Below are 14,252 nucleotides of genomic sequence, written 5' to 3'. Positions count from 1 at the left end.
CTCACTTACTTTCATGGAAGAGTAATTGCAACAGTAATTAGTTACATATTGCCTTGGGTTATTAATTGTAAATGTAATTCCTGACTTTTTCTTTTCTTTTTTTTCTTCAGTAATGCGTGCAAGTCTGCTATCACGCTTTACGTGCCAAACAAACGAAGGAGATCTGGCACGCGTGATTCGCTTTAATGTGGCTGCATGTTACACAACTTCCAGCGCGAATATTCGAATAGTAAGTTCATGAAATACGTAATCCAATAGGGACTTCGGATTAACTTCGAGATTTCTACCTTTTTTCGAAATGCGGCCAAAGTCACGGTCGCGGCGGTTTAATTCACCCCGTCGAGCGCACTTCTCACCGAGCACCGGTGTGATGGCGGAGGAGTATAATAACCGCAGGGCTGACACCACGATCCTGCGAAACGTGCTTCGCCGCAGCGCAGCCGTGTACTTAGGGGAAAAGCCCACCTTCAAAGTGGAATGGTGCGCGCGCGAGCGACACGTGTACTACTTAGAAAAAGAGCGCCAAAACTGCATCGTCACGGCGCTAGTCGTCTTTTGGGGAGTTTTTCGTCACCAGCTAAACCAATAATGCACCGTGGTATAGCCTGCTATAAATACTGACAAAGCCTGGCAGATCGCCACGAGAAGCGGCCGCCGAAATGGAAAAAAAAAAAAATGGAGCGGCAGACAACGGATGAGAGGAGAGCCAAGTGACTGGCGCCCCGCTACGGAGAGACGCCGAAACACACTTCTCCCGAGTGAACCATGGCGCGCTTCGGGATCTCGGTGGCCACGAGCGAACAAGTGTGTTTCGGGTCCTCGCCGCTGCAAAAGCTGAGCGCTGACGTCAAGGTTCCCCAGAAATGGCTCTTTGATGCTTTGTGCTACCAGATCCTCGCGCTCTAAATCTCCGACCGGACGCTCTATGGCTCCGTCGTCGAACTGCCAGGCTTTGTGAGTATAGAGGAGGTTATGACCGTAGTGACTGCGGCGCAATCTTGCACTTTTCCTGCCCGTCAAGCAGCGTGAAAATCGCAAGTCACTGGACCTTCCCTTGTAGACAGCTGATTCAGTAATGATCGAACACGCGCAGAAACACGACGAACGCCATGTCGGTCCGGCGAGACGGGCCATTCTCCACACTCGCTCGGACCCCGTTGGCTCAAGAGGCCGCCCATGAAAGGCGACATCAGAGCGGCCTGGTGAAAGCCAGGCGAACGAGGCGAGAACAAAGGGGGGCGCTCCACGGAGGCACTGAAGAGACAAACGCCCTTGTCTGGCCGTAAAAGAAAGAGAACACTGAACCCCGCCGGCTCCGAGAACGAGCGAGAGCGGCGGGGACCAAGAGGCACAAAAACAAAGAGGGGGGCGGTGGGCCTGCCAAACGCTGTGCAGCAGGCCCTCATCTGGGGAAGCGGTTGAACCTTTTATGCAACCGAGCGAGCCGGCCTTGGGGAGACTTTCGCGCCCGTCGTCGTTGGCGTCCTGTAGGTTGAACGGGCCTATGGTATGGCGCAGAGTTGCGCATCGAACGACCAATTCACCCAGAACTATTGTCGAATTACTGCGTAAATGACGCGTTTCCGCCGGCATCGCGACGAAACGATGTAGTACAGAGAAGCGGTACCTCGTTTTATTAGCTGGAATTTGTGTATGGGGAGTTGTTCCTTTGCGGACGCCTCTCGCGTTCCGATAACGGTACCCGATAACCGTACGATGCATAAGCAAAGCCTCCAGAGGAGTAGCGGGTATCGTTATCGGAACGCAAAAAAGGTCTTATGAAACCCTCTGATGTCGACACGGCTCAGCCTCCACGCAGGCCCCATCTGCGCTGCTGTTGCCAATTTATCTTTAAAAAAAAATAATGCATATAAAAAGATGCCACATGACGCTCTGCAGCATCTGTGCATGGGCGCCGCCATCACCGACCTTCAGTTTTTTGTTTCCTCTTATTACGTTTACTTCACTTCATGTTTACCACAGCAGGCCAGACTATTGCCATTTTAGATTCCACCATGTCCTTCTCCCCAGCATTGGCATTTACGGAGGCTCGTCAACGCCCACGTCGGTGGCTCGGCACCTGGGTAAAGGCGCGTTCACACCGGCGACGCGACCTAGTCGCGCGATAACTTTCATCACAAAAGCGACCATCGCGGGAAAAAAGCGACGCGATTTGAGCAGTCGCTTGCAGACCCGGCTTTTTTTGCGATGCGATCTAGTCATGGGGCGGCTGAGCCAATCAGCGGCGTTCGGAGCGAGAGTTTTCGAGAAGCGACTCGGCCAACGAAGGCCTTGGACTCGCTCATCACGCACGCCAGTGTGACCATCTAATTTTTTTTTTTTTTTTTCTGCGATGCAATTTAGTTGCATCGCGCGACTGCTTTACATTGCCGGTGTGAAAGCGCCTTAAGAAAAGAGAGGGTCAGCAATGGCGGCTGTAACCTGGCGCGTGTGCAAAGCGTCCACAAACGAGTGAATTCGAGAACACCAAGAAAATAACAAGTACTGGCTATCCGGTCGTACTAACAAAAAAGGGGTTTACAACGGTTGATTGAATGCCATTTCATTGAAGCACGTTTTAGAGAATGGGCACGTTTTATCGAAGCACGGTTTAGAGAAAGCAGAGCCTTAGTTTAGAGACACCGTTTCGCGAAAAGGAAACGTTTAAAAAAAAAAAAGGCTTTCCTACTTCTCGCGTGTATCACTGGTGCGCGTGTTAAGCCATGCCCCCCGCTGCGCTCCCGCCGCTTGGCGGCGGCAGTCTGCGGCGACTCATGACAAAAATGTTCACTCACCTGATTTACCCGTACACGCCGCTTGACGGCGGAAGAATTCGCTAAAAGGAGGCTCATAGCCATTTTCTCTAAACTGGATTCTCTATAAAGGCATTCGATAAACCGGGGTCGGTAAAACGGCGTTCGCTAAAACAAGTGTCTCTAAACCGCATGCCTCCGACAAAAAAGTAGTATATAGTAGCCCAGAAACAAACTGCAACATAGCTTGACATGTTGATAGCGTGGATATTGTGAAATCGTATCCTTCGTGTGGACCAAACGATAAGAACAACCATAATGGGACCGGAAAGTTGAAAAATATATGCAATAGGCAAAAAAAAAAAAAGAAATCCTAATTAGAAAAGAAGGCAAAGAGCAGCGGGGAAAGACCAAGAGCACTACACAACCGACCGGCACATTGTCATCGACACCCAAAAGAGAACGAACGAGAGAGATAGCCATAAAGCGAAAGAGTTCCAGCCCGAGCAGCTACGTCACTTGAGATGCCCTTGTTCTCTTCGTCGTGGCGGGGCTAGGGCGAGTGTCTGTTCTCTGTCAGCGATCTGTGAAGAAACAAAAAGAGGCGAAGGAGGCGCGCCCCCCCCCCCCCCCACAGTCCCAAGCAGGCTCATCCTTCTCAAGAAAGCCCTTTTGTGTGCCGCGGAGGAAGGGTCGTGGAACGAGAGGCACCACCAGACACCGAGCGTCTGGGTCTCGCCGACACAAAGGGAAGCGAGCCCGAATTGTCGTCCCCCTCCTCGTCGTTGCCAAAAGGAGACGGACAGCCACCGACCACTCTCTTCCGCCGAGAGCCGAACCCAGAACACGACCGGGTGACGGAACGGGCCCACTTGCCGAGACCCCGGTCGGTGCAGGCCACGCTGCCCGGAGAAGGGTACAAGTGGCCAAAAATGTACCGAACCAGTTACGTGTCGAGACGGCCGTTCCTTTTCCGGCGTTTAAACCCGTCCGGCTGTCGCTAAAACGAAGGTGTGGAAACTCGAGCTGAGTGATCCAGGAAAGGTACCCGAGCTTTCACTCATGAGTTCGCTCGGTCGAGCCTTCTCAGCCCTTTCGAGGGGTGCGTCAGCTTTCCCACATTGGTCAGGCTGACGATTCGGACTGTCTCCAGCTCACTGCTGCCCAACAACTTTCTAGAACAATCCTTCTTACCAACGCCACAAAAACCCTCGTTTTTTTTGTGTGTGTTTTTTTTTTTTTTTTAGGTGCAGATGGACTTGCACGAGGTTTCAGAGTTTAGTGACGCGACATCAGCGAAGGCCATCCTGCGGCAACAGGATAAACCTCTAGGAGAGATGGGTTCTTTTCACCGAAAAGTATAGGGTCCGATCGAGAAAAGTAAACCCTACTTTTCGGTTCGCGTAAAAAAAACTACACATCGCAGAACGCTCAACCCTAGCGGTCCAAGAAAGATGCCAAAGTTTCAGCCCAATCCGATAACTTAGTCAAAAGTTATAAGTGATTTTCTGAAAATTTCAAATGGGAAAATGGCCGCCGACGGAGTTTTCGAACATATGGGGCTCTATGATACCAGAAACCGAAAACGGGCAAAAATGGGCTCCATTTTCCCATTGAAATTTTCAGAAAATCACTTATAACTTTTGATTAAGTTATCGGATCGGGCTGAAACTTTGGCATCTCGCTTGGACTGCTATAGGGTTACATTCTGGCGGAGTTTGATCGTTCTGCGATGCGTAGTTTTTTTACGCGGGCCGAAAAGTAGGGTTTACTTTTCTCGATCGGACCCTGTACATTCACTAAATGTACACAACCGAAAAGTACATTCACAAAATGTACACAACCGAAAAGTACATTCACAAAATACTTGCATAGTAACTTACTTTGAAGCTGCCTTTCAGTAAAGGGACCGATGGACCAATCAAAAAGCAGAAGAACCACTTTTTGATGGGATTAAACCAACTTCCGAGCCGCTGCTCTCACATGACGCGTGTTTATGACGTTCAGGGAGTCCGAAGCGCGATTGTGCTGAGCCTAACATGGAGTACGCACTGCCATTTATTGCACCAGTCGTAGTGCCCCATTATATAACGTTCGATTTCGAGATGAAAACCGGGAGACAGCCCCAGGAACTGCGAGATTCTGAGAGGGTGTTCAAGGGCCGCGGCTTTACCGAGACGCGGGGCTTTCTTGCTGTCGAACACGGAGTGGACGAGTATTTAGATCGCGATGTAACAGGTAGACGAAGAAAAAAAATATACATACAAGGGCGTCGCGGGCAACCAGGACGTGCTAAATGTATGCCAGGTTGTTTTTTTAAATGCGTGCCACTGTGCGGGGCCATGATTCGCCTCACTTGGCTGGCCACGGGTACCAAAACGATTGGCGAAAGATGTTTGCGGACATGAAGAGTGCACACAAAATCAGAGTAAATAAAAAAAAAATTGTCCTTTTTATTACGAATTTTTTCTTCTGCAACCAGATTTTCGAGGAAAATGATAGCCACGGACATGCTGCGCAGAGTCACACAGGGACAAACTGCAACTGTATATGATAAAAGCGCTAAAAAGACGAAAGACAAGTGAAGGGACAACGAACACCGCAGAGCGTTTAAAGCGCTTTTATTCGTTACAACGAATCACCAGTTCACCCAACTACATACCCTTCTTCATAGTACTGCAACTATCTACGCAGATTCCAGTGACGAAATAAAGATTTATAGTTACTTCACGGTATGAGCCACGGGAGAAAGGGAAGAAGTCTGCCGACATATCGAGATAATTTGAACGACCAAACCTGGATCCCGTGAGGATAGTGAAAAAATGAAATTTAAGAGGAGAACTCGCCTAATAGCGGTCACAAAACAAGAAAAAAAGTATATATATATATATATATATATATATATATATATATATATATATATATATATATATATATATATATATATATATATATATATATATATATAGGGTGTTTCAGAGAACGCTGGCCAAATCGCTCCTGCGAAAACTACTCATAGCAACAAAAAAAGCCTTGTGGCGTTGTGGTCCTAAGTCCGGGATAATTAACTTGTTAATTATTTTTTCGTAATTAACTTTTTTAATATTGTGTTTAAGGGCCTGGTATAAATTAGAAAATTGTTCAGCATCATCGCAAAGCACTAAATCAACAAATTGCAGAACGATAGAAGGCACGCGAAGCATTTCATGGCTTTCTGAAAAACCGCACAAAATCGACGAGTTTTTAAGTTTCGGTTTGCTATCGGAGCGCATCTCAGCCCCGGCGGCACCGCGTCCCGTGGAGAGATAATGCAACCAGCTTCGGCTGCGTCGCGCGATGACAGCGCAACAGAGGTTGGTTGCACTATCTCTCCACGGGGCGCGGTGCCGCCGGGGCTGAGATGCGCTCCGATAGCAAACCGAAACTTAAAAACCCGTCGATTTTGTGCGGTTTTTCAGAAAGCCATGAAATGCTTCGCGTGCCTTCTATCGTTCTGCAATTTGTTGATTTAGTGCTTTGCGATGATGCTGAACAATTTTCTAATTTAAACCAGGCCCTTAAACACAATATTAAAAAAGTTAATTACGAAAAAATAATTAACAAGTTAATTATCCCGCACATTAATAATTTTCCTAAATGAACCTCCGGCCCAAGACCAAAACGCCACAAGCCTTTTTTTTCGCTGCGATGAGTAGTTTTCGGAGGAGCGATTTAGCCTGCGTTCTCTGGAACACTCCGTATATATACAGGGTGTTTCAGAAAACTCGGGCCAAATCGCTCCTGCGAAATCTACTCATCGCAATGAAGAAAGACTTGTGTCGTTTTGGTCCTGGGCCAGGGGCCCATTTAGGAAAATTATTAAAGTCCGAGATAATTAAGTTGTTAATTATTTTTGCGTAATTAACTTTTTTATTATTGTGTTTAAGGGCATGGTTTCAATTAAAAAATTGCTCAGCATCGTCGATAAAAACTAAATCAACAAATTGCAGAACGATTGAAGGCACGCGAAGCATTTTACGCCTTCCTGAAAAACCGCACAAATTTGACGGGTTTTTAAGTTTCGGTTTGCTATCGGAGCGCATCTGGGCCCCGGCGGCACCGCGCCCCGTGGAGAGATAGTGCAACCAGCCTCTGCTGCGTCGCGCGATGACAGCGCAGCAGAGGTTGGTTGCACTATCTCTCCACGGGGCGCGGTGCCGCCGGGGCCCAGATGCGCTCCGATAGCAAACCGAAACTTAAAAACCCGTCAAATTTGTGCGGTTTTTCAGGAAGGCGTAAAATGCTTCGCGTGCCTTCAATCGTTCTGCAATTTGTTGATTTAGTTTTTATCGACGATGCTGAGCAATTTTTTAATTGAAACCATGCCCTTAAACACAATAATAAAAAAGTTAATTACGCAAAAATAATTAACAACTTAATTATCTCGGACTTTAATAATTTTCCTAAATGGGCCCCTGGCCCAGGACCAAAACGGCACAAGTCTTTCTTCGTTGCGACGAGTAGTTTTCGCAGGAGCGATTTGGCCTGAGTTCTTTGAAACACCCTTATGTGTGTGTGTGTGTGTTTGTGTGTGTGTGCAACTTCGTCTGCTTCTTGCGCACCTCGTGCGTGTGTTTATTCGCAAAATACGCCCACATGCACCCTTCCCCCTCCTCAACCAAAGACGGAGTGGGCATAGCTGCCTCGTCGTCATCCCGCGTTCTCTATGTTGGCATTTGATCGGCGTGCCGTTCCTGGCGTCCCGATGTGCCAAATACGTATTTTGGAACTCCTCGCTCGTCGTATGCAGAGCGCAAGTTCGTCTGCTTCTTTTACGGGGGTTCTGTTGACGTCAGAAAGACGCCGAGCTCCGATTGGTTCTGAATAAAAGATAGTGGGTAGGCCTCGAGGCAACTTGCTTGGAGGTCTACCCACTACCCTTCAATCGGAGCCAATCAGAGCTCAGTACGTCTTTCTGACGTCAACACAACCCCCGCAAAAAGAAGCAGACGAACCTGCGCACCGCAACCCCCCCCCCCCCCCCCCCCAATAAAAATAAAAAAAAAAAAAAAAGTCGCCTTGTGCGCGCGCTGTTATCTTAGTCTGCTGGGCTGTGGAACGCGTTCTGAGCATGCGCTGTCGCTCTGCTGGGCGGTATATCAGACGCTGCGCATGCGTCCACAGCACAGTGAGCCAGCATTTTTCGCCCGGGTCATGACTCATAAGCGCCCACGCCGCGCTCCGACGGAGCCAAACAAGCAGCGACAAAAGTGCATCGTCACGGCGCTCGTTGTCTTTGTCACCGGCTAGACTAATCGCGCACCGCGCGCGCGCACGCACGCACACACGCACGCACACACACACACACACGCACACGCACACACACACACAACGCTGAGCGCCGTGACAAAGCACCTTTGTCGCTGCTTGTCTGGCTCCATCGGATCGGATCGGAGAATAAAAACGTAAACAGCAGGGGTTTTTTTTTTGTTTTTTGGCGGGGGGGAACTTTCCGCACCCCCCCCCCCCCCTTAAAAAAAAAAAAAAAAGATTACAGAAGATATTGATTTTTCTTTTTTAATCTTTATCCAATAGTCTTCTAATAGAGTGTGCATGGTGCTATCCGTGTTTAAACGCAAGCCGGAACCGAAAACCGATGAAGAGCAGATTTCGTTTTCGGTGTCTGAAACGAAGCCGATTTAAGATTAGGCGATGAACCGAAACCGGAACCCAAGCTGGAAATGTTTAACCGGCAGCCGGTATATCATAAAAGGTGTGCGCTAAACCTGTATTTTTTTTAACCAAACACCGCACTGTTGATATTTAAAAAAAAAAACAAAAAAAAAACATCGCCAATGGTTTGTTCGTGCTAAATGTGGCGCGCTCTGTACCACAGTCAATTTACGCAGCTAGTAGATTAATTACCACACGTTCCTGATACCTGCGGAGTAAATGGTGGAAATGTCTATGAATGCGAAGACTCTGGCCTTCGTATACGACCCATCTTCGCCGATCATTCGGAAGGCCACAAACGTCGCCTGGCTAATACATCCAGAAAACGAATAACTGGCGCAGAAAATACAATAAATATACCAATCTTGCGCGTGAAATATTTTTGCACGTACAGGTTCGTCGAGATAAACCGGACGCTTTCCAGATTTCGTCTCTCCCACAATACAGTGACGCTAACCGGCCTATTGCGCTAACCGGCCTTATACGACCGGAGGGCAGCAATACTTGAGTCGCTTCGTGCCGGAAAGTCGCCTAAGCAAATCAATACGTGGCATGGCTACAAGCAGAAACAAGTTTTCAGCATTGTCAGGACGTTCAGATAATCTGTCAGCACGTTACGGCAGACGAAGCAAAGCACAAAAAAACGGCCGATATTCATTTTATATTTTCCTCTGTGCGTTTCCTGAATATGGTGATTTTTCCGGATTTATCTCGACGACCGTGTATGTTTGACTCTTACACGCTTTCTTTACGAGCTTGCACAATATTTCGCATCTTTTTACAATTAAATAAAATATGGAGCAGCACAGATTGTAAGGCGGCGGCAACACCTGGCGTTTCGGTTGCAATCGTACGAATATTAAATGAAGTATATAAATATATTGCTCGCATTGCCCCAGCGGAACTTAACAAATTACGTTCGTTCCTATCTGAGCGATTCATGCATTTAAAGAAGCAGACTGCCTTCGAAGACTCCAAACATTCGCGAAATTGCTCAATGCCCCTGGAGAGGTGGGCTTTGCCTGCCGGCAGCCCAACCTCCACGAACACTGTTCTCCACTGACCTTTTGAGACATGGAGACGCGCGCCTTGAGGATGAGCTTGAGCAGCGCGACGTCCTGCTGGGCGTCGAACGGAAACGCTTCGACGAAGAGTAGGAAGGCTATCACGCCGACAGCCCACATGTCCACCGCCCGCGTGTACGGCCGTCTCGCTACCACTTCGGGAGCCATGTACTGCAAGGTCCCGCACACCGTGTGCATGTACACATTGCGGCCGGACTGGGGTGTGCTGGCGACCCCAAAGTCGGCGATCATGAGCTTGGCGTCCGGGCCCGGGTGCGCGTACAACAAGTTCTCCGGTCGCAGGTCCCGATGCGTGATGCCGAGACTGTGGATGTGGTCGAGGCCCGACAAGACCATGCGGAGCACTTCGGCCACCTCACTCTCTCTAAAGGGACCGCGGATTTCCATACGGTCCAGCAAATTGCCGCCCGTCGCCAGCTCCATGACCATGTAGACGCGCTGGCCCACTTGGAACACTTCGTCCAGCCGCACGACGTTGGGGTGCAGAACGCGACGTAGCACCGACAGCTCGGCCTCGAAGACGTCGGACTTGTTGCGAGCCTCCATGATTTTGATGGCGTACGGCTGTCTGGAGGTGCGATGTTCGACGCGCACGACGCGGCTGAAGCGGCCCTTTGCGATGACCGCTTTCACTACGTACTTGGCGGTGACGCGCGCATCCACCGACAGGCTCGCGTGCTCCGGCGAGCTCTTGCTGTTCCTTCGCCTGCCGTTCCTAGCGGCGTTCCGCTGCCTGGACGACTTCCGCTTCTCCTTCCGGCAGGGCCCTCCGAAGACGTGCTCGATGCGGCTGGCCGTGCTGAAGATGTCCGCTTCCTCGACCACTTTGGCCTCTTTAAAGAGATTGCAGCCCATCGCGTCCCAGGGTGATTTTAGTGGGCTCCGCGCGAACTATACGTAAAACGGCTTACTCGGCTTAACCTTCTGCCGCCGCTGCCGACGCCGCCGCCGCTGCGATTCTACGGGCACGTTCTGCTAAGTTTGTTTTTCTTTCGCCCCCCACCGAACTGTCCCGCCCAGCGAACTTGACACTTCCGCAGACGACAGTCCTCAGCATGCCGGCTTGCCTGGGAGCGAGAGTTTTGGCGGGAGCGCTCGTTTTGTTGTTGTTTTTCTAATCATATGTTTTTGCGATGCTGGCGCCGTCTGTCCAGCGTAATCGAAAACGCTTTCGCAGAAATGAGTACAGTGAATTAGGCGGCGGCTTGCGCCACCTAGTTAGTGTTTCATTATCGCTCACTTCTGAAAAGGAACAGCCTATGAAGAGTAAACCAAGTAAACGGCGCTGAAAAAGTGAAGGCCAAATAGACACGGCCGGACGTTTCTGTGTTCCCGTTTTTCTTGCCCTTCGTGTTTTCGGCGCTGTTCACTCTATGTAACTATGTTCAGTCAGCTTGCTCAACTTTACACCCTACTGAAGAAGCTTAAAACGTGCCAGAAAAAAAGGTGTAGCATAGTGCTGCATGCAACTTGGAAATGCAGAGCTCCACTGGAACGTAATGCAGTGCTAGCGTGCATTCGCTTTGTGGTAGGAACAACAATAGTACCTTTTTTTTTTTTTTTTTTTTTTTTTTTTGGGGGGGGGGGGGGGGGAGGAGGAGGGAGTTCTTTTGCTTTTTGGTGCGCCAGATGCATTTTACAGTGATGGAAGCAGCATTTCACATTTTGTAGCAGGCAAAATATTGGTTCGGAGCAGACACTGACGCTTGTGGAGCAGATGCCAACATCCGGCGCATCACTTGAGAATGAAAGAGTGCTCGAATCTCTAAATGAGTTCATCTGTGAGTGATGAAGGGTTCCTCTTTCATATTACTTATCACCGCTTGTGATAAGAATAGATAGGGCGTAAGAGTAAAACACTGTCTTCGTAAATAAGGCAGAGTAGGTTTCATTCACAATGGGTATAAAAAAATAGTTGAAAATTTAATCATAGCGGAACATTTCATTGAAATAAAGCCTCTCTACTCTCCCCATTTTACACTCGATAGTTTGTTTAGACTGTAAATATGATTTCTGTAGAATGCCAGCATGAACCAGCATATCCGCTAACGTCTACTAATAAAAATGCGTCCCGCAAGTTTAATGAACCTACCAAACTGGACTTATACCGCGACTACCGTATTTATTCAAATGTATATAATCCCGTTTTTTTTTTTTTGTTTTTTTTTTCTCGTTCCTGATGTTGTTGTTTTAATATCAACCTAGAATTAGGACAGAGAAGGTCGACCTAATTTACGTGCCTGTCGCGCTAAGCCAGGCGCTCCCCCAGGTCAGCCGCTGCTCCTAGTACTCCGGTGCTTAGCGGTGAAGCTCGATGCGCGCACGCTGGTGAAAGGCGGTAAAGGTTGATGCGAGCGGCGCAAGTGCCACGGTGCTCTGCAGCCACAGAATGAAGACATGTGGCAAGCATGACAGTCAAGTGACCTGATTAAAAGTACAAGACCCTGGTTCTGTTTTATCGCAGTAGCCGCAATCAGAGATCCTACTATTTTGCAAAGTTTTCTGGGGTCTCTTAGTTCCTCACATCGACGACATCGTCTAGAAGTTAAGACGATGTCGGCGATCAACCAGCCAGCGCATCAACCGGCCAGAGCAGATGATGCCCAGCATCAACGGCTCTGGCCGGTTGATTCGCAGCATCAAAGAGCGACGTCATGGCATTCGTCACCTCCTTGTACGTGTTCTTTCATCGGCTAAACCTATCAAGTGCAGCGAATGTCCCGCGACTTGCACTTTTAGTGTGTATTTGTGGTCGTATGTGTTCGAGCCTTCGACTCTGCTTGGACCTAAGACGAAACGAACTATACGGTGAGTAGAGATGCTGCAAAATGTATATTTGCACAATTTTTTTGTTTGCTTCTACTTGTGTAAATATTGGGGTTTCTGCGCAAGATGTAGCAGACTTTCATTCATGGTGCAAACGGCGCAACACTTCCATCACTGATTTTAGAACACTTGCTCGCCGTATAGTTGGTTGCAGGTTAAGAGTTCAGGGGAAGCTCCTCCCACCTCTTCAGCAGAGCGAATGTTGGAAAGGAGGCTACCTCTTCTCCAGCGATCACTCTGCTAAAGTGGTAAAGGGTAGGAGGAGCTTCCCCTGAACTCGATCTTAACCTGCGAGCGACTATAGTCAATTCGATGTTAACAGCTAAGCATACAGACGGAACTGTCAGTTGAAGCCATCCTTGGATTCCTCAATCTCAATCAGCTAAGGTTTGCTTTTAAGGTATTAGATATCTCACATTTCCCACATAACGTATCCGCAGGGGCAAATTTAAGGGTAAAAAGTAAGTGTTTCCTTAGATATTCCGCACTGAATGCACAATCCGAACGTAAAAATTATCATACACTGATTGTTAAGGCCAAAATTTGAGGGGTTTCAGGAGGTTTAAGGTCCTGTAAAAATATTTTCAAAGGATCCGTATAGTGTTATACCTGCAGTTTTATAACGGCATAGCTTCCACACTGCAAATGTCAAGCATTACCTAGTCAAGCATCTTGCACTCAATATTTAGGTCCGACGACTCTGGGACCACGTCAACAAATGGCTCATTCACGCATGGCGTTGTTATTTGTGGAGCTATCCACTACCGTCTTCATGCTCCCATCGTGTTTTACATTCCTGATATGGCTTTTTAGCACAGACTTTCCCATAGACGAGGTATTGAACGTTTTTCACCCGGACTTGCATTTCCCCCACACAAGTTCATTGGATACGGCGCCTGTATTCGTCATTTTTTAAGACACAAACATTGGAGGTTGCACTTCCTGGGCATCAATCACAACCTCAAGCACATCCACATGCACCATGCAAAGCATATGCAAATTGAGCCATGTGCAGCCAACAAATCGCATGTGGAAGCGGAAAAATTGCCAACCGCAGAGACAAACTAAAGCAAGATCACAAGATGGTGAACCGGACAAAACCAACACTACTTCCAATGTTACCAGGCACTTAACGAACATCCATTAAATGTCTCTTAAATGTGATACTGTAAAGTAAAACTTGCTCGTTAGAAACCTAAAAATTGAATGTATTAATATAAATTAGGTATGCGCGAAAAGTGGACCGAATATTTTGCAATCGAATATTGAAGTTTCTCCAAGCACTGCACTACTGCACCATGCTCAAACAATAATCCAGCAGAACTCGTGAAGATTAAGGACCATTCACACTCTTGCGACCTCTTAGAGCTAGGTGTCTTGAAACCTCTTACGAGAGGACACACTGGCGCCATCTATTGGGTAGCGGTGTAAACTTGGTGGTCCGGCATATTTTCTATTTCTCTCGCACATTATACTTTCTTGGCTCGAAAAACTTTTGTCAACGTTATAAACGAGCCTTTCTTATAGGTATCCGCACATTTGACCTCTGAAATCCCACAAAACCTTTGCTCTTGTGAAATGCAGTTCCAGGGTCACCACACAGATGGCGCCAGCGTGTTCTCTCGTCCCAAGAAATTTAAAGAGGTTTTAACAGGTCACGTCTCTCTCGGTCGTACTCGGTTGCAGAACTGTGAACGGGCCTTTATTCCCAAGCTTCCACTTAACTATTTTTAACTACGGTAATTTTAACATACTACATTTAAGTACATCGGCCTCAGAAAACCAATGCCCACATTGAGATGGCAAGTAAACAATGCATTTGATATAAAATTAAACCTATGCGGAGTGCAAGTTCATCTGCTTCTTGCACGTGTTG

At 48.0% G+C, this 14,252-nt stretch overlaps 1 protein-coding gene across 2 annotated transcripts in view; it reads right to left on the bottom strand.

Moving 5' to 3' along the window:
• LOC115331157 (serine/threonine-protein kinase H1 homolog) overlaps positions 1 to 10,637 on the bottom strand; it is a 17,489-nt gene extending 6,852 nt beyond the window's left edge. The window contains exon 1 of one of the 2 annotated variants that reach the window (XM_029993232.4): positions 9,530 to 10,637. In XM_029993232.4, the coding sequence (XP_029849092.3) occupies positions 9,530 to 10,405 (876 nt within the window). In that variant the 5' untranslated portion in view covers positions 10,406 to 10,637. The remainder of the gene's footprint in view (positions 1 to 9,529) is intronic. The other variant, XM_040209429.3, reaches the window with a different exon arrangement.
• Between the last annotated feature and the right edge of the window lie 3,615 nt (positions 10,638 to 14,252).

This window comes from Ixodes scapularis, unplaced genomic scaffold (genome assembly GCF_016920785.2).
Source record: "Ixodes scapularis isolate PalLabHiFi unplaced genomic scaffold, ASM1692078v2 PGA_scaffold9__187_contigs__length_104089568, whole genome shotgun sequence".
In the NCBI taxonomy this organism is placed as follows: Eukaryota; Metazoa; Arthropoda; class Arachnida; order Ixodida; family Ixodidae; genus Ixodes; species Ixodes scapularis.
Note: the sequence above shows the minus strand (reverse complement) of the source record. Positions and strands in the feature narration are given on the sequence as shown.